This window comes from Pleurodeles waltl, chromosome 7 (genome assembly GCF_031143425.1).
Source record: "Pleurodeles waltl isolate 20211129_DDA chromosome 7, aPleWal1.hap1.20221129, whole genome shotgun sequence".
Lineage (NCBI taxonomy): Eukaryota > Metazoa > Chordata > Amphibia > Caudata > Salamandridae > Pleurodeles > Pleurodeles waltl.
In genome coordinates this window covers 1,049,915,994-1,049,943,399 of record NC_090446.1, presented here as the reverse complement: position 1 = coordinate 1,049,943,399, position 27,406 = coordinate 1,049,915,994, and the positions used below count along the sequence as shown (strand labels likewise).

At 46.2% G+C, this 27,406-nt stretch overlaps 1 protein-coding gene across 1 annotated transcript; it reads right to left on the bottom strand.

The window, feature by feature from the left end:
* Positions 1-3,636: 3,636 nt before the first annotated feature.
* LOC138245897 (uncharacterized) lies at positions 3,637-9,323 on the bottom strand. The gene is made up of 2 exons (XM_069199917.1): positions 6,067-9,323; positions 3,637-5,540 (listed from the first exon to the last, which is right to left on the bottom strand). The coding sequence occupies exons 1-2, from the start codon at positions 7,200-7,202 to the stop codon at positions 5,429-5,431; spliced, it is 1,248 nt and encodes a 415-aa protein (XP_069056018.1). The 5' UTR covers positions 7,203-9,323; the 3' UTR covers positions 3,637-5,428.
* Positions 9,324-27,406: the final 18,083 nt, after the last annotated feature.

The following is a 27,406-nucleotide window of genomic DNA, read 5'->3' as shown; positions in this document are numbered from 1 at the left end:
AACGCTAAGGCCATATCCTCCTTTTCTGGATGGGAACGCCTACCTTGCATCTCATCGACGACGTTAACTCAATAACTTAGGCGCTAGACAAGCCTAGCGCCAAAGTATAAATATGGAGTTAGGTTTGCACCAAATTAGCGAAAAAATATGATGCTTATTCAGCACACACCGAGTATAAATATGGGCCCAAGGCTTAGCACAGCGGTGCCCAGGAATAATGGCAGATCGGAATCCCCCAGCTCAAGCGGAGTGGCCTCTCACGAAGTCAGCACGTGTGCGAATCCCTCAGGGGATAACGAATGAATGTGACAAACGTTCTTAAACAGTGTGAGCCCAACAATGAATTAATCTGAAAACAGCAATACAATATGAAAATGGAATACAATCTAAGTAAATAGCAAATATTATACATGCGTATACCAAAAAGAATATAAAAATGCGAGCAGAGTACTTATCTTGACTGCAAGCAGCAAGAAAAGAGGGCTTGTTGCTCTAACTCAAGATTGTTATGGATTTACTCGACGTATGAGTGGTCATTCTATTGTGATGGAACATTGTAGTTTTTCTCCCAGCGTTTCTGAGTATTGAAGTTTTTCTGGGCTGCTATGTTTATAAAGCAAGAAAAGAAAGCATAATATGAGCCTCCGGTCTTGCAATAAAATCATATTCTTTTGTCAATATCTGATTGATATTCGCGCATATCTACAAACTGACATCCATTTGCTGTTAAAGTTTTTTCACATGTTTCACTTTGAACCACTCACTGTTCCTTCAGGAGCACTGTATGTTCACAGCACACTTAATGCACATTTTTGAATTATCCTTGATCCTGCTTCCAAGGTCTTGTCAAATACTGTGAAAATAAGTGTCTATGCAATCTGGAGGTAAGAATCCTATATGGGATTGAGAATCACACATTTTCTGGCTACACATATTGTTTAGATGTATGTTACTTCACTTATGATGCTTGCTATTTATCTCATTGTAAAATAACATTTTTTAATTTTATTTTTTTTAACAGATTTTGTTAATTTTCAAGCAACAGCCAGTGAAAAATAAAAAAGTCATCATCACATCGTACCTGTGAGCATCATCATTAAGCCAATTGAAATACTTCTCAATAACCAACAACTCACCGACCTCCTCCTTCGTGCCCCAGTATCCTCATAGCAAATATATGTGTCTCATTAGGAATCTGCCAATTTCAACAATGTCAGAGTAGTAAGGAACCAGTCTGCATGGGCCAAGGCTGGTCAATTGGGGTCCAAGCTGTATTAGTCACAGTTGCAAGTGTTTCAGCATTCGTAAGCAGAGGCCTTCTCTGATGGACGACCCAGTGATGCTGTGTGCAATGGGTCATCTGGGTCCTTCATGCAGTCCACTAACCCCTCCTATGCCCTGGCCATGTCTAAGGAACCACATCTGCTCCTAGCCTCCCGGAGTAACATCTTGCTCTCACATTCCACTCACTTCTCAACCATGCACCATGTTACTGCTCGGGGCCCCTCTGCAGCCTTCCAGTGTCTGGCGATTTCCCTCTTTTCCAGAATAAAGGCCAAGCCTTGGATCCCACTCGTGGCCTCTGTTTTAGCAGTATGTGGGAACCAAGTACCTCCTCGTGGTGATCTCAGCTACTGTATTTGTGACCTCTTCCCAGTAGCTGGTTAGCAAAGGGAAACTCCATAACATATCTGGAAACTCTGTTCCCACCTCCCAACATCTTGGACACATTGTCCCCACTGTGCTGAAATATCTATTTATTCTACCAAGCGTAAAGTATGCTCTATGCACAACACAGAAGTTGATTATCTTAAAGCAGGCGTTCCGTGATACCTTGTACCAGTAAAGTTGCCCAGTCACCCTGCAATATGGGAATCCCCAGGTCCTCCTCCCACCGAGTTTGTAGTGTTTCTAGGGGCAGTAGTACATCTTCCCTGATCGTCCTATACAGACAGGTGACTGCCTTGAAGGTGCCTGATGATGTGACCACATACTGGTAATTTTTATGGTGTTGTAGTTCCAACATGCCCGCATCCCAATGTCTATGGATTTACGAATGTCACCGTCCCATGGAGTAGAAAATGATACGTGGTAAACCAGATTCCAAGCAGAATTCCTCAAACAGGAGGAGCTCCTCAGCTCAGAACAGATACCCTATTGTGGTTGCACCTGTGTGATCCAACCTGCCAAACCCTGCGAGTCCCCCCATGGGTTAGCACCTTTAGCATACTCAGGGGCATGTTGGGAGAGTATGGAACCCTCAATCGTGTATTCTGTAAACACAGAGCTATCAGCGCAAAATCACTTTAAATTCAGGAGTATTTTTGCAAGCATTCCGTCCACATTAGTACACTATACAGCTGGTGGAGTTCATGGACAAATTATCCAGTCTCACTCTCCGGTGTCGATCTACCCACCAACCATTGTGTTAGCCATTGAAGTTGTGCCATCAGGTAGTAAGACTCAAACTTGGGGGCTACCAGAACCCTTTCTCCTACTGGTCTCTGCAATGTTGTTAGGGTGACCCGTCTGTGGTCTAATCACCATACGAAAGCGATGATGAGCGAGTCAAGTTCTCAAACTAATGCCAGAGGGATCCACACTTGCAGCACTCCGAAAAAATACAGTAGTTGGGGGAGTGAATCCATTTTAGGCAGGGTTACTCAGTCCGCTACCAATGGGGGAGTGTCTTCCAGAAGTCAGCACTCAATCTAAACATCCAAATCTCCATTCCAACATTTCCATCATATAGGTTGGCCAGGCCATGTTACACTTTAACCCCCAGATATTTAAACATCACAGCTCCCATTGTAATATCTTTAGTCCCCTAGGTAGGCCACGATCCGTGTTGGGTACAGCCGTGACTTCTGCCAGTTGACTTTTAGGCCAGACAGTGACCCAAATCCCTCCAACAGCCTCTGAGCCCCCTCTAGCTCCACTGTTGTGTTCCAAAGGAAAATTAAGAGACCATCTGCATATAGAGCGATGCAATTGTTCAGACCCCCAGTCTCTATGCCCAGGTACCAGTTCCCAGTTCTTGCACAGCTGGCTAGTGGCTCCATTGCTAACACAAAAAGTAGGGCCAGCAAGGGGCATCTCTGTCTGGTCCCGCGACCCACCCTGTAACTCTCTGACACGATCTGCACAGTTTGAACTTTGACGGTGGAGTCCATATAGAGTAGACTAGTCCAGGCTACACACTCGCGCCTCAGTCAAAAACGCTCCATTACACCATACAGAAAGCTCCACTGTAAGCTGTAAAAGGCCTTCTCTATGTCCACTGCAAAGACTGCATCTTGCCTGTGGTGATAAGTGTCTGCCCCTAACACTGCTAATAATCTCTTGATATTAATCCTGATGTTGCGGCCGGGGATAAGCCCCACTTGATCAGGGTGTATCAGGGTAGCCATGAGAAGAAGAAGTCTAGTGGCAAGGACCTGAATGAGGATTTTAAAATCAATGTTAAGCAGCCGATAGGTCTCCTTGGTTTTTAACAATGGTGCCACCAACTCTTCTCAGATATACGGCTGCAGCAGTGTAGTGCTTTCCTCTTATTTAGTTTCTAAGCACTAACATAACACAACAGAAATGCACTTCTGAGGTCAAAGAAGACTTTTATTGTTGTTATATGAATGACGAATTAGTAGCTTTCCAGTCCGCGTTAATCAAACAAAATATATCAGTTTGCAATATACACAGCAGGTTATATTTATAAGATATTGAATGCAAAGCAAAACAAATACTTCACCGTGTAGGAACTATTTACAGCTACATCTTTCTAAGGTCTGCAAGCTGATGACCCCTGTCAGCCGCGAGAAAGAGTTTCATCTACCCACACGGGATGCTGGCAGCTGGCGCCAAGCTCCAGCACGAGGTCCGGCAGATTCGAATCTGACTCTCTGCAGCCTGTTACATTCGTTACAAAGGTGTGCCCCCTCCTCTCAGACCTGGGAAACTGAGCAAGCCTTTTGGAGACTGGCCAGGTCTCCAAGACTACTCCTGTTCCCAAGCTCAAGCGAAGGAAAAACAACACCCATGTACTCTCTCGTATCATGTCTAGTCTACTGTGAGAAAAACATCTTGGTTCTCTGGTGCAAAAACACAGCTTGGAAAAATACAGCTTGGATTCTCAACTGCAATGTCTAACTCCACGTTAAAGGCAATGGGCAGCTAACCTAAATATCAAATGCAATGTCATGTTAAAGGCAATAGGCAGCTAACCTAAATATCAAATGCAATGTCTAGTGTCATGTCAAAGCCAATAGGCATCTAAGCTGAATACAAAATGCAATGTCTTATATCATGTCAAAGCCCATAGGCAGCTGAGCTGAATACAAAATGCAATGTATAATATCATGTCAAAGCCAATAGGCAGCGGAGCTGAATATAAAATGCAATGTATAATATCATGTCAAAGCCAATAGGCAGCGGAGCTGAATATAAAATGTAATATATGATATCATGTCAAAGCCAATAGGCAGCGGAGCTGAATACAAAATGTAATGTATAATATCATGTCAAAGCCAATAGGCAGTTAAGCTGAATATAAAATGCAATATATAATATCATGTCAAAGCCAATTGGCAGAATATCTAATAGCATGTCAAAGTCAATAGGCAGCTAAACTGAATACATCATGTCAAAGTCAATAGGCATGCAATGGCAAAGCCAATAGGCGGCTAGACTGGATACAGCATGTCAAAGCCAATAGGCAGAATACAGAATGTAATGGCTAATGCAATGTCAAAGCCCATAGGCGGCTAAACTGAATACAGAAAGCAATGGCTAATGCCATGTCAAAGCCAATAGGCAGAATACAGAATGTAATGGCTAATGCAATGTCAAAGCCCATAGGCGGCTCAACTGAATACAGAAAGTAATGGCTAATGCCATGTCAAAGCCAATAGGCGGCTCAACTGAACAAAACATACAATGTGCTACTGGTGAACATTGAGCAACTAATATGCGCAGTGGTGAAACACAAAGTCATTGGTCAAAACAAACTTTATCAAATGGCAGTACATTCCGCCCTTTGACCAATGAATTTTTGTTTCACATATCTCTTGTTTCAAACAAAAACAAAAAAACATCAGCACAAAAAAAAATTATATCAAAGCAATCCCTGTAAAGCAATAGAAGTGAATTAACATATTGATTTCATAACCTTTCACATCAGATACATCTACATAGAAAAGAATGGGCAATTTTTTTATACTCTGAGTGAGTCTCTAATTCAACAGTGTTAGCAATTTGATGTGGCATGAGTTCTGCTCATGTAAAGGTGCACGGTCCACCTGAAAGGTTTTCTGGAAGGTAAGCAAAAGTCAGAGTTCCATACGAGAAGGGAAAAAAAAAAAAAACACAGCAAACAAGTTGAACTTGAACTGAAGGCGCAGTTTGCGCAAAATGGATCCATGGTGCTGGCACTTTACTCAGCCAGGTTCAGGTTGGGGGTTCGGGCCCTTCCCCGACCCCACACGCACACACCGGAAGGGGGACCACACAGCACACTCAGGGACAGTGGCGAAACGTGGTAGGATCTGCAAAAGAAACAAGTATGACTTTTCTTGCAAATAACATTTTTCATTTAAACTGCACCCTTCCTCTTTCTTTCCCTGTTTTATAATCAGCAGGACGTTTTTGAGGCCCTTTGTTATATTTTCTGCAGGGTCTGGAGGATCACTTAGGGCTTCAGCCCACACATCAGCACTGAGGTTTTTATCTGCTGCGCCACAGCTTCCCTTTTCTTGCACTGTCAGAAGGGCTGGGGCAGACTCCTTCTTTAACAAACCTCCATTCACTGCATTTTTGACAATTTGGGCCATTCTGTCTCCAATTTGTTTGAATGAATCAGATTCTTTTCTAGGTATCAGCATAATTTCGATTTTTCCTTGGTAATCTGCAGCAATCACTCTCCCTAAAACCTGATCAATTTGCCATTTCTGTTCTGGTAACTTTCCTCTCCCCAACTGCTCTGTGACTGCTTGCATGACAGATTGCTTTTGTGCGTGCTGCACAGTTTTTATCAAATCTAGGGGAATGTGCATCTCTCTCATCTCTGCCCACCTGTAAGTGGCTTTTTCTCTCAGCTGTTCACATTTCTGGGGCACCCACTTAGCCATCCCCACTAAGGCAGAATTCTGGGTGTACACTTCTCTCTCTGCATTTTTCTCATTAACATCTGCAAGGTAATTGAACCAGTTAGGTGCTAAAACATTAGCAATGAACCAAAAATCAGCGTAAAAATGACACATCTCACGTAGCTCTTGCTTTAAAATCTGACACACATTATACAACGCTGTTCCTTCTACTGTGCCAGAAAGCAACATTTCAGTCAATGAATCATTAGTAAAACAAACATGCTTTTTATCTTCAGTAGACACGAATTCAAATGGTGCACACAATTTCATCGGTAATTCTTTTATCTGTGGTACTCTAGCCCTGTCTTGCAAGTACCAGATCCATTGTATGATTCTAGCTAGGGGCACTATTTTCTTTCCTTGTTCATGATTTAAATGTACATAAGTATTTCCTTCTTGCACTGCGCAGAAACCTAAAGTCTGCATTATTTCATTTGCCAAATCACAAGCGCGCAACTGCATATAATTTTTCACAGTGACCATATACGAAAGTGTTAGGATTTCTCTCAAATGAGGGCTATTCTTTTTCCAAAAATCAAACAAGCTAATGAAAGTCGTCTCTTGCTCTAAAATCTTTCGTTTTACTTGTGCATTTTGCAACGGTAACTCGTAAATCACATTCTGGTCTCTCTCGTCCCTGTTATCAGTTAAGGAATGCATTTTGGCTGCCAAAAACCCTGGCTCACACGAGAACTCAGTGCAGCTCGGAGCTGTCTTAACCCCCTCATTACTGGAATGGGACAAGAAAGATTCTTCAAAAACAGCCTTTTTATAACTTTCAGTCGGGCTAATTTGCTCACGTAAATTCCTATTTTCATGTTCCAACTGCCTACATTTCTCCTGCATTTCTCTGTAAGCAGATAAAGGTATCCAGACCTTTCTGTCATCATTACTTCCAAAACACACGTTTTCTACATATATACAACGGGAATTATTTCTCAAAACAACATCAGGCATTTTAGCTACACATGCATTTTCTTCTGTAATTCCCCAAACAGAAAACAATTCACAGTTTTTCTTAGAACCATCAGGCAGTTCATCAACACATGTATTCTCAGACATGGTCTGCCGTGCTACTGTGATTCTCCAAACAGAAAACAATTTCTGTAATTCTCCAAACAACAAAAACAATTACACTTTTAAAGTGTGCACTTAGAAATCTACTAACTCGTCAAACCCCTTCTTAATCACCTCTTAATGACCGGCCCCACTTCTGGTACCAATTGTAGTGCTTTCCTCTTATTTAGTTTCTAAGCACTAACATAACACAACAGAAATGCACTTCTGAGGTCAAAGAAGACTTTTATTGTTGTTATATGAATGACGAATTAGTAGCTTTCCAGTCCGCGTTAATCAAACAAAATATATCAGTTTGCAATATACACAGCAGGTTATATTTATAAGCTATTGAATGCAAAGCAAAACAAATACTTCACCGTGTAGGAACTATTTACAGCTACATCTTTCTAAGGTCTGCAAGCTGATGACCCCTGTCAGCCGCGAGAAAGAGTTTCATCTACCCACACGGGATGCTGGCAGCTGGCGCCAAGCTCCAGCACGAGGTCCGGCAGATTCGAATCTGACTCTCTGCAGCCTGTTACATTCGTTACAAAGGTGTGCCCCCTCCTCTCAGACCTGGGAAACTGAGCAAGCCTTTTGGAGACTGGCCAGGTCTCCAAGACTACTCCTGTTCCCAAGCTCAAGCGAAGGAAAAACAACACCCATGTACTCTCTCGTATCATGTCTAGTCTACTGTGAGAAAAACATCTTGGTTCTCTGGTGCAAAAACACAGCTTGGAAAAATACAGCTTGGATTCTCAACTGCAATGTCTAACTCCACGTTAAAGGCAATGGGCAGCTAACCTAAATATCAAATGCAATGTCATGTTAAAGGCAATAGGCAGCTAACCTAAATATCAAATGCAATGTCTAGTGTCATGTCAAAGCCAATAGGCATCTAAGCTGAATACAAAATGCAATGTCTTATATCATGTCAAAGCCCATAGGCAGCTGAGCTGAATACAAAATGCAATGTATAATATCATGTCAAAGCCAATAGGCAGCGGAGCTGAATATAAAATGCAATGTATAATATCATGTCAAAGCCAATAGGCAGCGGAGCTGAATATAAAATGTAATATATGATATCATGTCAAAGCCAATAGGCAGCGGAGCTGAATACAAAATGTAATGTATAATATCATGTCAAAGCCAATAGGCAGTTAAGCTGAATATAAAATGCAATATATAATATCATGTCAAAGCCAATAGGCAGAATATCTAATAGCATGTCAAAGTCAATAGGCAGCTAAACTGAATACATCATGTCAAAGTCAATAGGCATGCAATGGCAAAGCCAATAGGCGGCTAGACTGGATACAGCATGTCAAAGCCAATAGGCAGAATACAGAATGTAATGGCTAATGCAATGTCAAAGCCCATAGGCGGCTAAACTGAATACAGAAAGCAATGGCTAATGCCATGTCAAAGCCAATAGGCAGAATACAGAATGTAATGGCTAATGCAATGTCAAAGCCCATAGGCGGCTCAACTGAATACAGAAAGTAATGGCTAATGCCATGTCAAAGCCAATAGGCGGCTCAACTGAACAAAACATACAATGTGCTACTGGTGAACATTGAGCAACTAATATGCGCAGTGGTGAAACACAAAGTCATTGGTCAAAACAAACTTTATCAAATGGCAGTACAAGCAGGTCCATATCTCTGGAAGCTTTGAATAAATCCACATGCTTAGGGGCAAGCTCATCCATTTAGGCACCATAAAGGTTGCCCGGAAACCCTTCTGTTCCCAGTGTCTCACAGATGGAGGAGATAATTTGCTTAAAATTAGTCTTGAAGTAGTAATGAAATGTTGTCATCTAAATTTGAGATTTTTAAAGCGCTAACATCATGATGACGGAGAATATACCTACAACGTGTTTGCACATATTTACTTTATTTAATTCATGTTAAATTTCTATATAACACATTTATTACTTTGGCAAACATCACAATTATGAAGGTTAATATTTGCCATACAATCAACATAATAAATCACATACGTGTACGTCCATGATAATAGAGATTTTAATATGAAAACATACATTTATATACACACTTACATGTAAAGGCGCCGAAGTTTGTGATCGTCATCCAAACCTAGCAGGAGGTATGGAGCACCTTACAACATCAGGTTCATTGTGAATTGTAAAGTACAAGAGGTTAGTAAAGGTAGGTTAGCCCCTTTTATCTGCTGAAAACCACCAGCTCAGATGTGGAGGTCTAGCAGCCATGGGAACACCAACAGAAAGCAACATTTTGAATAGGAGGGCGGAGTTGTAGCTGTAATCCCATAGTTAGCTGCTTTTCTGCTCTTACTACCTTGATGGAGGAGTCTGCCTCTAACATTGATGACAGGGGTCTGATGGACTTTTGTCCGTTAAAACGCCAACATATAAATCAGGCATTAGAACTGTTCTGACGGAGGGCAGATGGACAGACTGTCAATTTTCGATGGACCGGATGTATCCACCAAAATATAAATTGGGCCCCCAGTGTGCAAAAGCTATTAAATTTGGGATGCAGACTGGGCTGTTTGGAGATATAGGTGGTCATTTTGACATTGGTGGTCTTTTCTGAAGACCGCCGTGGTGACGTCTGCCAACAGACCGACGCGGAGGCGGAATACGCCTGCCAGATTATGACACACAAAAACAAAACAGACAGAAACCAGCCACAACCACAAGTCCAGCAGACCCAATGAAGGCGATAAACTGTCAGACCCACCACCCTCACCGCTACGCAAGCAATACACCGCCCTCCCAATGATGACCCACAGCGGACATTGAACGGCGTTCAACCATTTGCAGTGCACACCGCCGCGGCCGAATTGGGCACCCAACAGCATTGCAAGCCAACATCGGCCAGAACCAAAAACCCACACCTGACACATATAAACACACACTACACACCCATCAACAGCACTATAAAACACACCCCCACATAACCCACAATCCTTTGCAAACACAAAAAACGAACTACACCTTGCCAGCAAAAGATAACACATTCACTGCACACACAAACCACAGCCACCTGTTCACCTATCACGCATCACACACCACACACCATACCCCAACACCTATCATACTATGCACAACACACCCACTACACCCACCACACAATAGGCATGTCCCCACAGAAGAATCCCCGTTTCACAGATGAGGAATAGCAGGTAATGGTGGAGGAAATCGTCAGGGTAGAGCCACTGCTGTTCGGTGCACAGGTCCAGCAGATATCCATTGAAGATGGAGCTATGGCAGAGGATCTTGGACAGGGTGAACGCTGTGGGACAATTTTCACGCACAAGGGATGACATCCGAAAGAGGTGGAGCAACCTACAGGGGAAGGTGCGTTCCATTGCATCAAGGCACCAGGTCACCATTATGAGCACTGGCGGTGGACCCCTACCTCCTCCCCCACAGTTGACAGCATGGGAGGAACAAGTCTTGGCAATCCTACATCCTGAGGGCATCAATGGAGTCACCAGAGGGCTGGACACTGGTAAGTCACCATCACTAACCTACCACCACGATACCTGCATGGCATGTCACTACCTTACCCTGACTCCCTCCTCCCCATGCCATCCCACACAGTGCACCATGCCAATGACCACACGTAAATGTGTACCCCTGCATGCCCTACCCACTGCAAGTACATCCCTCCCAGCTCTGCATGCACACCCACCATGCATGGACAGCATGTAGAACTACCAATCCCACAATCCAGCACCATACACTACCAAAGGTGGGAGGACAACACCAAACCCATAGGGAAAGGCAGAAATGCGGAATATGTGACAGACAATTACCCTAACAAATCACTTACAACCCCACAGGTGCCCCAGCCAATGTCAGCGGCGAGCAGGTGCCATGGCAACCCAGTCCCCCACCAGAAGATGCCTTCAGTGGTGACAGCAACTCTGGATGTCCCGATCTGGATGAACTCCCTGGCCCATCTGAGACCACTGGTCAGTCGGCTTCTACATCCCACAGCCAGTCCACCACAGGGCCACCCCCTCTGAATCCAACACCACAACAGCCAGCTAACGCCCCCAAACCTCTGTCCCGAGGACACTTCAATCAATAGTGTGCCCACCTGTACAGGGACCGAATCAACACCACACAGGCAAGACGATGAAGGTCCTGGTGTTAGTGGGAGTGGGCACACCGTTCCTGAAACACAGGCACAGCGGGCCAGGGTCAGTGGGAGGACAGCTGTGCACCAGGGGAAAGCCAGGCCCAGGGAACTGACTGCCCAGGAGGGACTCACACATGTCCTGGGGGCATACCAACAATCCCAGGACAGGATGGGTCAAGTGCTCACCATCATGCAGGAGAACCAGTGGTTGCAAGGGGAACACCACCAGGAGGTCATGCAGCAGTTGCAGGCCTTAAATTCCAACATGGCCTCCATTGCAGGGGTGCTGAGTGACATGGCTACCATCATGTGTGAGTACACAACACATCAATGGGCCCCTTCCACTTGCCAGTGTACTGACCAACCCTCCACATCTGCTGCAGCTAGTGGACAGGAGGACCTGCCACAGGACTCACAGGCCACCAGCATCCCTCCCTCTGCAGCAGAAGAACCATCCTGCAAACATTCCTTGCGACCCAGGTAGACACCAGAAACAGTTACCAAGACCACTGCCAGCAAATGAGCTCCTCCAGAATGTCCCCCTTGTGTCCCACTGATTCACCATGTTCACTTTGGACTGCCATTGCTCCTCTTCCTATGCCCCCATGGACACTGGAACTGTGCTACAGAACAACTGGGCCACTACACTGAAGTTTTCGTCAACCATCACATCACTCTATTGCACTATCAATTCATTATTGTTGTTTAAATAAACACCCTTGAACACAACTGGAGTAATAGTGCTTTATCAGAAAGAAATGTGCAATGTATTGAACTGTATTGAACTGTATTATTCTGTGTAAATCTCCTGTAATGAGTAAATCCATCCAACAAATGTTTTTAAGCAGTCTGTAGTCATCACATCAGTTGTTACCACACCAACATCTGCTAAAGGGGAAGGCATAAGTGGCAGTCAATTGAAATGTAAATGCAGTGATTGCCACAACACAGCTGGCACACAGCACCTAACTTAAATAGAGATATGAACAGATCTACAGTCTTACCTGAGTGTCATTGGAAGTACTGCTGTATGCTATGTGTCCTGTTGTACGCATCCTCCTCCTCATCACTGTCTTCAGTGTCCACTGCTGCATGCTGCATTGTCTCCCCCCTTCTCCTGCAGGCAGGGCACATGGTGTCTGAGGGCCAAATTGTTCAGCATGCAGCAGATCACCACAATCTGCCAGACCTTCTCAGGGGCGTAGCATAGGGATCCACCAGTTAGATGGAGGCATCGGAACCTGGCTTTCAGTAGACCAAACGTACGTTCAACACCCCTCCTGGTACAGCCCTGAGTTTCATTGTACCGATTTTTAGCCCCTGTTCTCAGATTCCTAACAGGGGTAAACAGCAGGACAGGTTTGGGTATCCGGAGTCACCTGGAAGATGTGAGGTACAATGACATGTAGTACAACTCCAGTTGGCATACACTGACATACATTGTGTGAAGACTCAAGCTGATCTATGAGCACACTCTGTGCCTCTGTAGTCGTGCCATCATCTGTGGGACACTGCTATTCCTTAACACATAGGCATCATGCACAGATCCAGGAAACTTGGCAGTGCAGTGGGAGATGTATTAATCAGGAAGGCACACCATCTGGACATTTAGAGAGTGGAAACTCATCCTATTCCTGTAGACCTGCTCATTTGCCCTGGGAGGGATCAATGGAATATGGTTCCCGTCAATGGCCCCAATCACATGTGGTATGTGTCCCATGGCGTTGAATCCAGTCTTCACAGTGGGCAAATCTTTAACCTGAGGGAATGAGATGTAGCTGCTCATGTGTTTGAGCATGGCAGCCAAAACCCTTCCGAGCTCTATCGAAAACATTGGCTGTGACATTCCTTCAGCCAAGCCCACTGTCACCTGGAATGAACCACTTGCCAGGAAGTGGAGCACTGAGAGTACCTGTACTACAGGGGGAATGTCAGTAGTGCTATGGATAGCAGGAATTAGATCAGGCTCCAATTGTGCACACAGCTCAGTTATTGTGGCCCTGTCCAGACAATATGTGAGTATGATGTTTCGGTTCTCCAGTGTAGCCAAGTCCAGAAGGGGTCTGTACACTGTTGCTTGTCTCCTCCTCCTACTCCTGTGCAGTGGATGGTATCTAAGTGAGCCAAAATCAAAATGTCTGTGACTACTTGAAGTATGGACACACAACATCACAGTACACTTAGCATGTATGTATATAGAAGACTGGAATTGTGTAGATGTGTACAGTCGATACCAATGTCGCAAATTTGTCCAACATGAGTACTAGCATTAGGAAATGGCAACCACCTGTCCTGTATGCAGGGACATGTGAAAGTGACCTCACTCCGCCGGCGTTTGACGTCATGGCGGATGGCGGTCTGCACCACTGTGCAACTCATCATTGGCTAATATGGAGCTCTATGGAGTACAGGAACCAGTGAACCATTTTCTATGTCCTACTTCATTTGATTCCTGACTCTCTGTGGTTGAACATCTCCACTCCGTGTGCTGCTGTGACCTGTATCTGGAACCTGCGATGGCCCGTGCTACAGGGGAAAGGGCCCCAGCCTTCACATCAGAGGAGTTGGAGAAGTATGTGGAAGGGGTCCTAAACCTGTATGGGTAGTTGTATGGGCCTCCAGACCAGCAGGTGAGTATATGAAGTGTACGTTGGATGTGACATGGCTGCATGAAAATGTATGTGTGTGCTGGTAGTGTGACATATGGGGGGTGTATTGGCTGCATGCAATGTATATGCAGAGGTAGGGGTCATGTGTGTGCTTAATGTGGGTCATATACTGAATGTAAGCGATTTGTGTAACATAATGGATTGTTGAGTTAATGGTGTCCTTCTGACTGTGTCCCCTCTGCAGGTCAGCACCCATCAAAAGAAAGGGTTGTGGCGTGCCATCTTCAAGGACTTGTGGGCCCTCGGTGTCTATAGCCGGCGGAGCACCCACTGCAGGAAATGGTGGGAGGACCTGAGACTGAGGGCCCAGAAGACCGCGGAGGCCCAGCTGGGGACTGCCTCCCAATGAGGGAGGGGTGCCCATCAGAGCCTGACCCCCCTAATGGTCCGCACACTGGCGGTGGCCAATCCTGAATTGGATGGGTGCTTGAGGGCAGCACAGCCGCCACAAGGGGGTAAGTACAGACTGTGTGGTAGTTAATTGTTTGTAGTCTGGCATGGGGTGTGGGTGCAAGGTCCTAGTCAGTGGGTGCCTCAATATGCTGGTTTAGCTTTTCCAGTGTGGTCTTTCTTAGCTATGTAAGGTGGTATGTATAGTTAGTATTGGAAAGTAGGTAGCATACCATGGCAGACAGGGCTTAGTGAGTCCCAGTAGGAGCGCAGATGGTAACCTTTGGTTTTTTTACTGCTGTTATACTCAGGTAATGGTTAGTCATTCTGGTCCATACTGCACTGCGTTAGTCCCAGTGAGTGATTGTGATGTGTATGGCAAATGTGCTGTTGCAGTGATTGATCCTGTGCTGCCTGTCTTTCTTCCCCACCCTCTGTCCTTTTGTCATCCTGTCCTTGTGTGCATTAGCATCATCTGACGAAGGAGCAGGGGCACCGGCGAGTGGGGGAGCTGCAGCCCACAGGACCCAGGAGGCAGAGAGCACAGACGCCGAGGGGACCAGTGGGTTGGAGGGCGAGGGGAGCACCACGGGGGAGACAGGAGCCACGACTGCAGACTCAGATTCCTCCTCCGATGGAAGCTCCCTGGTGGTGGTGGGCACCTCTGGGACCACCCCAGCTACTAGATATTCTGCCATCCCTCCGTACCAGCACTGCCCTCCCAGTAGCCCCCCCACCCAGTTGCCTGTCCCCGCTCACCCAGGAGGGTGGGCATCTCCTTCACCCCAGGCACCTCAGACCTTGCCCCCGTCAGGCCTGCTGCCCTCAGTGAGGAGGCTATTGACCTCCTGAGATCCCTCTCTGTAGGGCAGTCAACCATAGAGAATGCCATCCAGGGGCTGGCATCCCAGATGCACCAATGCAGTGCCTACCTGAAGGGCATTCACGGTGGCTTGGCTGCCCTACAGAAATCGTTTAAGGCTCTGGCCTCCTCTCTGATGGCAGCCAGTGTCCCTGGTTCTACTGCCCCCCTCCAACTACCTGTTCCCGGTCAAAATGCCCTCTCCCCCAACCCGTCCCATGCACATGATCTGACAAACACGCATCCAAGACAACTCACAGAGACAAACACAGGCAGCACACTTCACTCCACAAGCACACACACAGCCAACACACAGATGTGCATTCTACTACAGCCACTGCCTACACTCTCCCCCTCCTCCTTCACAGTCACATCAACATTCAGACCGGCATGCACTGCATCATCAGTCCCAGATCCTGCCACCTGTACAGCCTTGCCCACAGTCATCACAACAGCAGACACGCAGACATGCACCCCACAAACCACATGCGCAGTCACAACCATCACAACCTTATGCAGCACACCCACCTCACTTGCAGACACCACAACATACATACACACGTCCTGTTTGTCCTCTCCAACCCTGTCTGCCCCCTCCAATTATACATAAACGCTCCCACTCAGACACCCAATAGCCATCCACCTCACACACGCACACTGTCCATGCACCTGCACCTAAATCCAGCACACCTACTCCTCCTGCAACCAGTCCCTCTACCTCCACTCCCAATCCTCCTCCCACAGCCCACTCCATTGGTCCTAAAAAGCTTTTCCATTCCCACCTTGACCTCTTCCCTCCCCCAGCCCCACCCCAACCCCGTCCTGCCTGTTAGAGAAAGATCCCTCCCCTCCAGCCCAGTACCTCCACCTTGCAGTCGACTACTGTTCCTCCCCCTAAGACAGCACCTGCCACTAAGGGGCACAAGAGTGGCACTCCGGCCCTCTGCTCTAAGCCCACTCCTCCGCCCCTTAAACAGGAGGGTAAGGAGCCACCCCTCCCAAACCCAAGTCCAAGGCCCTCCTCCCAAAAGAAACACCCCCACCCCTTCACCTCCCGCCACCTGAGGTGTCTGCCTAATTGCACCATGATGCCCCTGCCCAGTGGAGTGCCTGGGCTGTCAGGAGTCAAGTGGGGCCTTGGGTATTGCCCTGTGGCTTATCAATGACATTGGACTGGCCAATGGCCCTTTCTGTATATATATATATATATATATATATGTATATTTATTTATATTGAGGTTGCTGTTTCCACATAATTACAGTGGATGGACCAAAGGTATGTGTCCTGGCTTTTTCTGCTCCTGGCTTATGTTGTTGTTGAATTGCTCTGTAGATTGTTCTCGGTGTGTGGTATGTGTGCATGGTGTGTGTTGTGCATGTGGGTGTGTCACTCTCCCCTCCCTCCCTTGTGTGCTAGCCAGCTGTACTCACCGTTGTCGTCTTCTTTGGCGTTGGTGCTCCTGGACTACCATCACGTGGTACAGCATCGGCAGAACTTCCAGTTCGGGTTCCATGGCAGCCTCAGACTCATCTGTGTCACTGTAGGTGAGTGTTTCCTTTTATTTGTTTAGTTTCTGCCAGGCTTTCGGTGGCGGTGGTCCCACCCTAGAAATCCTGGTGGTCTGCTATGTCATTATATGGTGGCCGGGTCATTGTCTTCCGCCAGTCTGAAGGTGGCTACCGCCGTGGTCAGTGGACAGACCGCACTGGCGGTTGGGTGGTACATTGGCTCTCTATGGGAGGGATCACCGCCATGGTCATAATTTAGTGGTCTTCACCGCCAGTCTGGCGACGGTACTACCGCCATCGCCGGCGTGGCAGTCAGCTGACCGCTAATGTCATAATGACGGCCATAGTGTTTCTGCTACAGATGTTAAAGACATCTCTTCTGTGTCAGAATTGCAGCAAGTTTCATTTATCAAAGTACACATTTATCATGACTACTTTTGGCCTAGAAATACTTTCAAACAATTTCTTTTGGGGGAGGAAAATATGTAATACCACAACATTTAACTTTAACAGTTTAACACATAAAGAAACCCACAACATGTTTCATTTATTCTATTTAACAATGGCGTAGCTTGGTAAATAAGATTAGGGGGGTATGAGTTTCAGGTATTCCAACAACCATGCTGGCATTTCATATTAAAGTACATTAAAAGAGAAGCAGTGCAGAAGGGGAGTTTATGACATGGTGAAAAGGAAGCAAGATGCAGATTTTAAAGAGGTACTTAAAACCCACTACTTTGTGAAATGACCAACATTTTAAGACCTTCAAAACAAAGATGAGAGGCAGTGTGTGTGGGTGTGTTTTCTGTGAGTGTATGTACAAGTGAAATCCGACAGACTCCTCACCATACCCAACTGAAAACACATGCACCAAACTATTTACTAGAGAATCAAATTATTAGGGGGGTGTAAGAACCGTAACACCCCACCTGAAGCTACGCCACTGAATACAAATCATTTCTAAGAGTGCATGATAAGAAGGAATAGGTAGAGGAGGTTCCATAAGCAATTTACAATCAAGAGTCACAAGCAAGTGCAAGTAATAGAATCACAGAGGAGTAAATTTCCTAGTTCGTTGGTGATGTTCATGCTGATGTGCTAATAAATGCAGGATTGTCTTTTGTCGAACAATTTAACTTCAAAGGGAATTTCCAGGTATTGAAGAAATGCACTGTGTTAAACAAAAGCCAACCAACCCAAGGATGTATGTTTTTGCTGACCATAAAAATGGAAGTAATCATGCACGAGTTGTATAAGACGTGGACCGTCTGCTCTATTGATAAAAGATTTTATGATGCATTCTTTTTAGTAATCGTTATCTGTTTTGAGGTCAAATTTAAGGGAATTATAAAGTGCAGTAATTTATGACCTGCTATAGCACTTTATCAATTTTGAGAGTTTGTAATGCACAATTCAATTATTTTATTGCCTGCATCTGAGTCTTCCCTTGTTGCAAAAGATTAACAGTGAAACAACTAATTGTTGAGATTGAGATTGTGTATATTCATTTTCAGAGTGCTAGAAAAGTATTAGCAATAATTTTACGGATCAAATCTGTTTATCACATTTTCCTTGAACACAGCTTAGTGCCTATCACCCGGTGGGCCAGCAGTGTATAGTAGCAAATGTCATTAGGTTTAACACAGCCTTAGTGCCACAACATGGGGGCCAGCAGCGAAAGTATAATTGGAAATAAAAGAAAACAGCACAAGAAACATAACGCCAAGAAAACTCCCTTGCTCTCGCACCCCCTTAACCTCCCTAGCTGTGAGCTGCTATGTGTACGATGGTGTAATGGGGGCTGCTAAATCACCTGGAGGGTGTATCAGGAAATTAAGCTGTCATACCATCAACCGGAGGTAGGAGGCGAGGGCTTTCAGGTAAGCAGGGCAGGTAAATTCATTAAATTCGGAGGAGGGTATTCGGATTATAGGCGCCCAGGCAGTGGCAAGATCGGTGTGGTGATGATCCGTTGCCAAGGAAAGTTTCTCCATTCCAAGCAGGAACCAGAGTTTGTAGAGCCATGCCATGTAATCTGGTATCTTCTCTGTTCCCCAGATAGACAGTATCACCTGGTGAGCTGCTCCGAGAGCTAAAGCCATCTGTCTCCCTCTCATGGAGCGTAGCGGAAAGGTTAGTAGTTAAGTAGCAACAAGAAAAAGAGGAGGGACCGGGAGATTACTTGGTCCAGTGTACATTCTCCCAATAATAGTATGATAAACCAAAGGTACACTGTTCCATACAACGGGAAGATAAGTGAACTAGGGGACCTGAATTATCAGGAGCGAGTGCCCTCAAGCATCACAATGGATGACTGGCATCATCATCGGGTAATGCTCCTCACCAGGCCGGCAGTACAACGCCTGACGGGCTCCCCACAACGGGGGGGGGGGCACTAAGCCGTATTGTACCGATGGTCATTACAAAGGTAGCACCATCTAAACGGACGTGCCTACACTCAAGCACCCGTAAAAAAGGAGAGAACAAGAAAAAATTAAGAATAAAATTGGTTAAACATCGCTGGATATATCATCATTTTAATCAATAGTCAGAGATGATACCAAGATTAAAAACACAGGAAAGTACTAAAAATGAGTGTCAATGCTCAATGACTTTCAGAGAACGGAAAGAGGGGGAGTTCTGACTATTTACAAAACTTCCTCAGATAAGGTCGACATGTTTCGCGTCGTGCGGTCCTCTCGGATCCAGTGACGCTTCATCAGGACCAGAACAATCAGTATATAAACTCCTCTCCAAATATACAAAAAAACAATAATATGAAAATTACAACAATAGTTAGTATAGGCCGGTCACTTACATTGAAGTACACTAAGCCAGGTCAACAGTCAGGTCGCCCTAGAAAACAAACAGTGAGAACAAACAGCAAAAAATACCCAAAGAGTGGTCATCGGTGTAGTGGTGCAAACATTGTGCAAATAAATCGCAAAAAACGAAAGAGGACGATGACAAAAAGTGGGCTTACCACCCCCAAGTCGGGAACAGACTCCTTGGTAAGCACGTCCCAAGGACTCGGCTAACAGCTAAAATATGGTGCGCATAAGTAGTCAGTCAAAAAATGCATAACAAATTGTTTGTCATAAAAGCAAGGTAAACAATCCCAAATTAATTTATCATTTGGTAACACGTATGATAATAATTAAAGAAACTCCCCAGAGGATTCTAAAAACACAAGGTATGGAAATGAGTAAAGCTAAGTCAATGGACAATAGTCCAATAATTTTGCAATTATAACACGTTGTGCCTAAAAGTACAACTTGCAGCCAATAGGGTAATACCCATTAAAGCTAATATCGTTTAGGGTCAAAATTGTCCATGAAGCACGAGCGTGAGTACTATCAAAACAGTCCCCGATTCAATGAGCGAATTGCCACATTTCAGAAAAGCGCCCGTGGCGGTAAAAACTGTTCGCCATCAGATCATATTATAATGAGCAAACGAACTTACTTGTGTCGCGCTGGTCCACAGTAAAAGACCTACCCTCCGGGGCGTGCAACCGCAGACAAACGCGGTAGAACGCCGTCGGGGTATAAAAGCTCCCATGTACCCGGAAGTCAGTGTACGTCTCTCGTCCGAGGTAGACTCGGAACGGGAGGTAGAGGAAGGACTCCGGTTCGTCCCGGAGTTGTGTAAACACTGTGGAAGGACTACAGATCTAGAATGAAAACGATAAATACATCGAATGTCCAAAGGATTGTTCAGTATTGAGGACCGAAGTGGTCGTTCAGAAAAAATGCACAATATTCAGTGAAATTATAATGATTGATAGTTGCTCAAAATTGAAAGTAGAGAAAATAACGGTCAGGAAATGTGTAGTCCTGATGCAAGGCGGCATGGAGACAAAGCCTAGGGAAGTTTTACACGTCACATAAGAACCTCATGACAAGTATCTAAGAGGAGGGAGGTTCAATAGAAACTCAAACTCGGAGTAGTTCCAAGTTCAATGGCTACATTAATGAAGAGTCCCAACTAGAGAGACGTGATCAAGATAACGAAGTCCAGGGAATGTCATCATTCAGACCTCGTATGTGGGTGCCCAATTTGAATACCCATCTCTGTTCTGTCCTAAAAAGATGCCCTAAGTCATTAGATCGAACCTTAGGTGCTTCTAGAACCACCCACCATAAATCATCAGGAGAATGTTTTTCCGCCAGGAAATGAGTACTCAATTTCGTAGTGATCCGGTTACACCGGATGTTGCTTCGGTGTTCATTAATACGGTTCTTAACAGGTCTTGACGTCATACCAATGTAACGTAGATCACAAGGACAAGTGATCATGTAGACACAGTTCCTTGTGTTACAATTGGTATGTTTATTTAGATGCCATGTGCCTATCAGGTCCAAATACACAGAAGATGAATGTTTGGTCAGAGTACATACATTACAATTACCACATGGGTGGTGTCCTACAACAGGTGGAAGACCCCATAAAGTATTTTGGGTATCGATAGCAGCAGGTAGTCGCGGACGTGTATGGATGACCATGTCCTTAATATTAGCTGAACGCTTGAAAGCGAACAGGGGTCTAGCAATCTCATAACCTCCGCTAGTCAGAATCGACCATCTTTTATTGATCAGTTTTTTAATAGAATTCGAAAGGGGGGTAAAAGTAGATACGCAAGTAATTCTAGACTCAGATGTCTTATCAAAAGTAGTAAGTAAGGTTTCTCTATTATTGTTCCTTGCCCTTTTCCGTGCTTGATTTATAATTCGAGGTGGATAATGCCGTTCGACAAGCTTATCTTGAAGAACGTCTGCCTGACGATCGAAATCAAGAGAGGAGCTGCAATTTCGTCTGAGTCGTAGAAATTGACCAACAGGTAAGTTATCCCGTAATGATTTTGGATGGTGGCTTTCATACAGTAACAAAGAGTTACGGTCAGTAGGTTTATGGTAAACCGAGGTAATTAGTTTACCGTTGTGAATGGTAATCATTAGATCAAGGAAAGGTAAAGGGGTAGCGGATACCGTGGTCGTAAATCTTAAGAAAGGATCAAGAGTGTTGATCCATGTTGTAAATTGATCAGCAAGTTGCAGAGGACCATTCCAGATAATGAGGATATCATCAATGTAGCGCCGCCATAGTGTAACATGTTCATTGAAAGGATTCAAAGGTGATAGAATAAATTTCATTTCAAAATCAAACATGTACAAGCACGCTAAACTTGGAGCAAAAGTACTGCCCATTGATGTTCCCCGAATTTGATGGTAAAACTGATCCTCAAATTGAAAAAAGTTTTCAGTCAAAGCCAGTCTGGCAAGGTGCATAATCAAAGTTACGGGAGTGGAAAAGGCCCTTGATGACTCTTGAAGAGCCGATTCAATGACTTGTAAGGTGGCCTCTTGTGGAATGTTGGTGTATAATGCCTCAACATCCATAGTGATAATGCCTTGTACAGTGCCAGAGGTATTGACCGATTCGATCAGATTTAGGACATCTTTGGTGTCCTTCAAATAAGTGGAGGAGTTCTTAACTAGAACCTGCAGGAAATGATCACAAAAAACTGATAAGGGTTCTAAGACTGAACCAATACCCGAGACTATGGGGCGTCCTGGTGGTGGTGTTACGCCTTTATGAATCTTGGGCAGACAATAAAAATAGGGAACACGGGGATGTGGTGTGTCCAGGAATTCAGCCTCCTTTGGTGAAATCCACTGATTATTCTTGGCTTCCTCAATAAGGATCCTAATCTGAGTCTGTAATCTAGATGTAGGATCACACCTGATTTTGGCGTAATAAGTCGAATCGCCTAAAAGGCGGAGACATTACCCGATGATGATGCCAGTCATCCATTGTGATGCTTGAGGGCACTCGCTCCTGATAATTCAGGTCCCCTAGTTCACTTATCTTCCCGTTCTATGGAACAGTGTACCTTTGGTTTATCGTACTATTATTGGGAGAATGTACACTGGACATAGTCTCGGGTATCGGTTCAGTCTTAGAACCCTTATCAGTTTTTTGTGATTATTTCCTGCAGGTTCTAGTTAAGAACTCCTTCACTTATTTGAAGGACACCAAAGATGTCCTAAATCTGATCGAATCGGTCAATACCTCTGGCACTGTACAAGGCATTATCACTATGGATGTTGAGGCATTATACACCAACATTCCACAAGAGGCCACCTTACAAGTCATTGAATCGGCTCTTCAAGAGTCATCAAGGGCCTTTTCCACTCCCGTAACTTTGATTATGCACCTTGCCAGACTGGCTTTGACTGAAAACTTTTTTCAATTTGAGGATCAGTTTGAACATCAATGGGCAGTACTTTTGCTCCAAGTTTAGCGTGCTTGTACATGTTTGATTTTGAAAAGAAATGTATTCTATCACCTTTGAATCCTTTCAATGAACATGTTACACTATGGCGGCGCTACATTGATGATATCCTCATTATCTGGAATGGTCCTCTGCAACTTGCTGATCAATTTACAACATGGATCAACACTCTTGATCCTTTCTTAAGATTTACGACCACGGTATCCGCTACCCATTTACCTTTCCTTGATCTAATGATTACCATTCACAACGGTAAACTAATTACCTCGGTTTACCATAAACCTATTGACCGTAACTCTTTGTTACTGTATGAAAGCCACCATCCAAAATCATTATGGGATAACTTACCTGTTGGTCAATTTCTACGACTCAGACGAGATTGTAGCTCCTCTCTTGATTTCGATCGTCAGGCAGACGTTCTTCAAGATAAGCTTGTCGAACGGCATTATCCACCTCGAATTATAAATCAAGCACGGAAAAGGGCAAGGAACAATAATAGAGAAACCTTACTTACTACTTTTGATAAGACATCTGAGTCTAGAATTACTTGCGTATCTACTTTTACCCCCCTTTCGAATTCTATTAACCCCTTCTGTGCCGCAGACGTAGTGGTTCCGTCCTGCGGCACAGTGCTGCTGTGCCGAGGACGTAACCACTACGTCCTTGGCACACAGCCCAGAGGGAGCGCTCTCGCTCCCTCTGTGTGCTTCCCCCCACCCCCCAAAGTCAGGGATGGAAGGGGAAGCCCTTCCCCTTCCACTCCCGACCCCCCCACCCCCCCATAATGACGTCAGCGCGCGATCGCGCGCTGACTTCATTATAGGGATTTCGCCGCACAGGAAGCCATTTGCTTCCTGTGCGGCGAACGGAGAAGAGGTGAGTTCCTCTTCCCGGTGGGTGGGGGGTTTGGGCTAAAGAGGCACCGGGGGAAAGGAAAGGCTTTTCCTTTCCCCCGGTGTCTCTTTGAGCATTCCTGCTGCCCGATCGCATTGCGATCGGGCAGCAGGAATGCCCACTAGACGCCAGGGATTTTCTTTTTTTTGTTTCACTTTCTTGTTTCTGTGTCGGGGAGCGGCCCCTTGAGCAAGGGTCGCTCCCCTTTGGGGGGCATGTGTGTTATGGCCATTTCTGCCCCCCTTGGGGGCAGATTGGCCTACTTTTTAGGCGGATCTGCCCCCAAGGGGGGCAGAAACCACTGGATCACCAGGGATTTATATTTTCTGTGCATTTATGTTGGGGGGGTGCCCCCTTGGGCAAGGGGCGCCCCCCCCAAGGGGGCAGAGAACTGTTGGCCTTTTCTGCCCCCCTTGGGGGCAGATCGGCCTATTTTTTTTAGGTCCATCTGCCCCCAAGGGGGGCAGAAGCCACTTAGGCACCAGGGATTGTGTGTGTAGTGAATGGGGGGGCGCCCCCTTGGGCAAGGGTCGCTCCCCTGTGGGGGGCATGTCCTTTAGGGCCATTTCTGCCCCCCTTGAGGGCAGATTGGCTACTTTTTAGCCAGATCTGCCCCCAAGGGGGGCAGAAAACACTAGATCACCAGGGTTTTTTATTTTTATGTGTATTTATGTGGGGGGGGGTGCCCCCTTGGGCAAGGGGCGCCCCCCCCAAGGGGGCAGAGAACTGTTGGCCTTTTCTACCCCCCTTGGGGGCAAATCGGCCTATTTTTTTTAGGTCCATCTGCCCCCAAGGGGGGCAGAAGCCACTTAGGCACCAGGGATTGTGTGTGTAGTGGATGGGGGGGCGCCCCCTTGGGCAAGGGTCACTCCCCTTTGGGGGGCATGTCTTTTAGGGCCATTTCTGCCCCCCTTGAGGGCAGATCAGCCTATTATTTTTAGGCTGATCTGCCCCCAAGGGGGGCAGAAACCACTAGAACGCCAGGGATGTTTTTTTATGTGTTTATTTTTGTGGGGGGGCGTCCCCTTGGGCACGGGGCGCCCCCCCAAGGGGGGCATTGACCTGTTGGCCATTTCTGCCCCCCCTGGGGGCAGATGGGCCTATTTTTCTAGACCCACTTGCCCCCAAGGGGGGCAGAAGCCACGTAGACACCAGGGATAGTGTGTGTGTGTGTGTGTGTGTTAGTGGATGGGGGGGGGGCTTGGGCAAGGGTCGCCCCCCACTTTGGGGGCACATGTACCCAGGCCATTTCTGCACCCCTTGGAGACAGATCAGCCTATTATTTTTAGGCTGATCTGCCCCCAAGGGGAGCAGAAACCACTAGAACGCCAGGGATTTTTTTTTATGTGTTTATTTTTGTGTGGGGGCGTCCCCTTGGGCACGGGCGCCCCCCCAAGGGGGGCATTGACCTGTTGGCCATTTCTGCCCCCCCTGGGGGCAGATGGGCCTATTTTTCTAGACCCACCTGCCCCCAAGGGGGGCAGAAGCCACGTAGACACCAGGGATAGTGTGTGTGTGTGTGTGTGTGTGTGTGTGTTAGTGGATGGGGGGGGGCTTGGGCAAGGGTCGCCCCCCACTTTGGGGGCACATGTACCCAGGCCATTTCTGCACCCCTTGGAGACAGATCAGCCTATTATTTTTAGGCTGATCTGCCCCCAAGGGGGGCAGAAACCACTAGAACGCCAGGGATTTTTTTTAATGTGTTTATTTTTGTGTGGGGGCGTCCCCTTGGGCACGGGCGCCCCCCCAAGGGGGGCATTGACCTGTTGGCCATTTCTGCCCCCCCTGGGGGCAGATGGGCCTATTTTTCTAGACCCACCTGCCCCCAAGGGGGGCAGAAGCCACGTAGACACCAGGGATAGTGTGTGTGTGTTAGTGGATGGGGGGGGGGCTTGGGCAAGGGTCGCCCCCCACTTTGGGGGCACATGTACCCAGGCCATTTCTGCACCCCTTGGAGACAGATCAGCCTATTATTTTTAGGCTGATCTGCCCCCAAGGGGGGCAGAAACCACTAGAACGCCAGGGATTTTTTTTTATGTGTTTATTTTTGTGGGGGGGCGTCCCCTTGGGCACGGGGCGCCCTCCCAAGGGGGGCATTGACCTGTTGGCCATTTCTGCCCCCCCCTGGGGGCAGATGGGCCTATTTTTCTAGACCCACCTGCCCCCAAGGGGGGCAGAAGCCACGTAGACACCAGGGATAGTGTGTGTGTGTGTGTGTGTTAGTGGATGGGGGGGGGGCTTGGGCAAGGGTCGCCCCCCACTTTGGGGGCACATGTACCCAGGCCATTTCTGCACCCCTTGGAGACAGATCAGCCTATTATTTTTAGGCTGATCTGCCCCCAAGGGGGGCAGAAACCACTAGAACGCCAGGGATTTTTTTTTATTTGTTTATTTTTGTGGGGGGGCGTCCCCTTGGTCACGGGGCGCCCCCCCAAGGGGGGCATTGACCTGTTGGCCATTTCTACACCCCCTGGGGGCAGATGGGCCTATTTTCTTAGGCCCACCTGCCCCCAAGGGGGCAGAAGCCACTTAGGCACCAGGGATAGTGTTGTGTGTGTTTTTTTTGTTTTTTTTTGTTTGAGGGCTGTCCCCTTTGGCAAGGGTCGCTCTCAATGGGGACACAGTACTAAAGGTATTTTTTGGCTTCCTTGGGGCAGACAGGCCTATTTTTTTAGTAGGCCCATCTGCCCCTATGGCAGAATCCACTTAGGCACCAATTTCTAAAAATGTTTGATGGTGGGGTGTTTGTCAACTGAAGAAGTCTTTGCATTTGTGATAAAAAATGTTTTCCTCCTTTTTGTTCTAGTTCAAAGCTTTTGCTTTATTTGCTGTGGCTCCTTGCGGTTTTGGCGGTGGTTGACCTGCAGTTTGCACAGTTGCATGTTTTAGGTAAGTAAAAACAATTTACTCCAAAGGAATATTGTTGCCATGCATGAATGACATGTTTGTAGGGGGTGTACTAAATGCAGGATTGTGTGTGAAATTGTCCTTAGGTTTGTGCACAATGATATTTGTTTTGTCTTATTTCTAATTTGCCTTTCTTTCTTTCTTTTTAGTGGGATATCATTGGTGATTGCTGTGTAGTTGCTGGTGAATCAAGCTTTTTCAGGCAAGTGAGCGGTATAGATTTTGAGTTTGTAACTCTTACTAACAAAGCTACACTTTGTTACTTGTCTTACACAGTGCTGGTTGTTGGTGGTGAATTTGTCCAGTTAATTTTAGCAGGAGAGATCATGGCTAGCCGCAGGATGACCGCTCAGCAGGTGGTTGGTATGCTTTTTGAGTCACAGTCTGATCATGACTATGAGACGGACTCTGCATCTGAGGCAGAGGAGGAAGTCAGAGATTCTGGCAGTGATGTTTCTGTTGGAGGGGAATCTTCTGATGATGAAGCCACACTCAGTGCAGATGAAGGTTCTGTTTTAGAGGAGGACATTGATGTGCCAATA

Excerpts from the sequence above, each read along its gene's own strand:
- LOC138245897 (XM_069199917.1), bottom strand. The coding sequence starts at position 7,202 with ATGTCTGAGAATACATGTGTTGATGAACTGCCTGATGGTTCTAAGAAA. Across the intron at positions 5,541-6,066 it reads AGAGAAAAAGCCACTTACAG|ATCCTACCACGTTTCGCCAC; the intron begins GTGGGCAGAGAT and ends TTTCTTTTGCAG.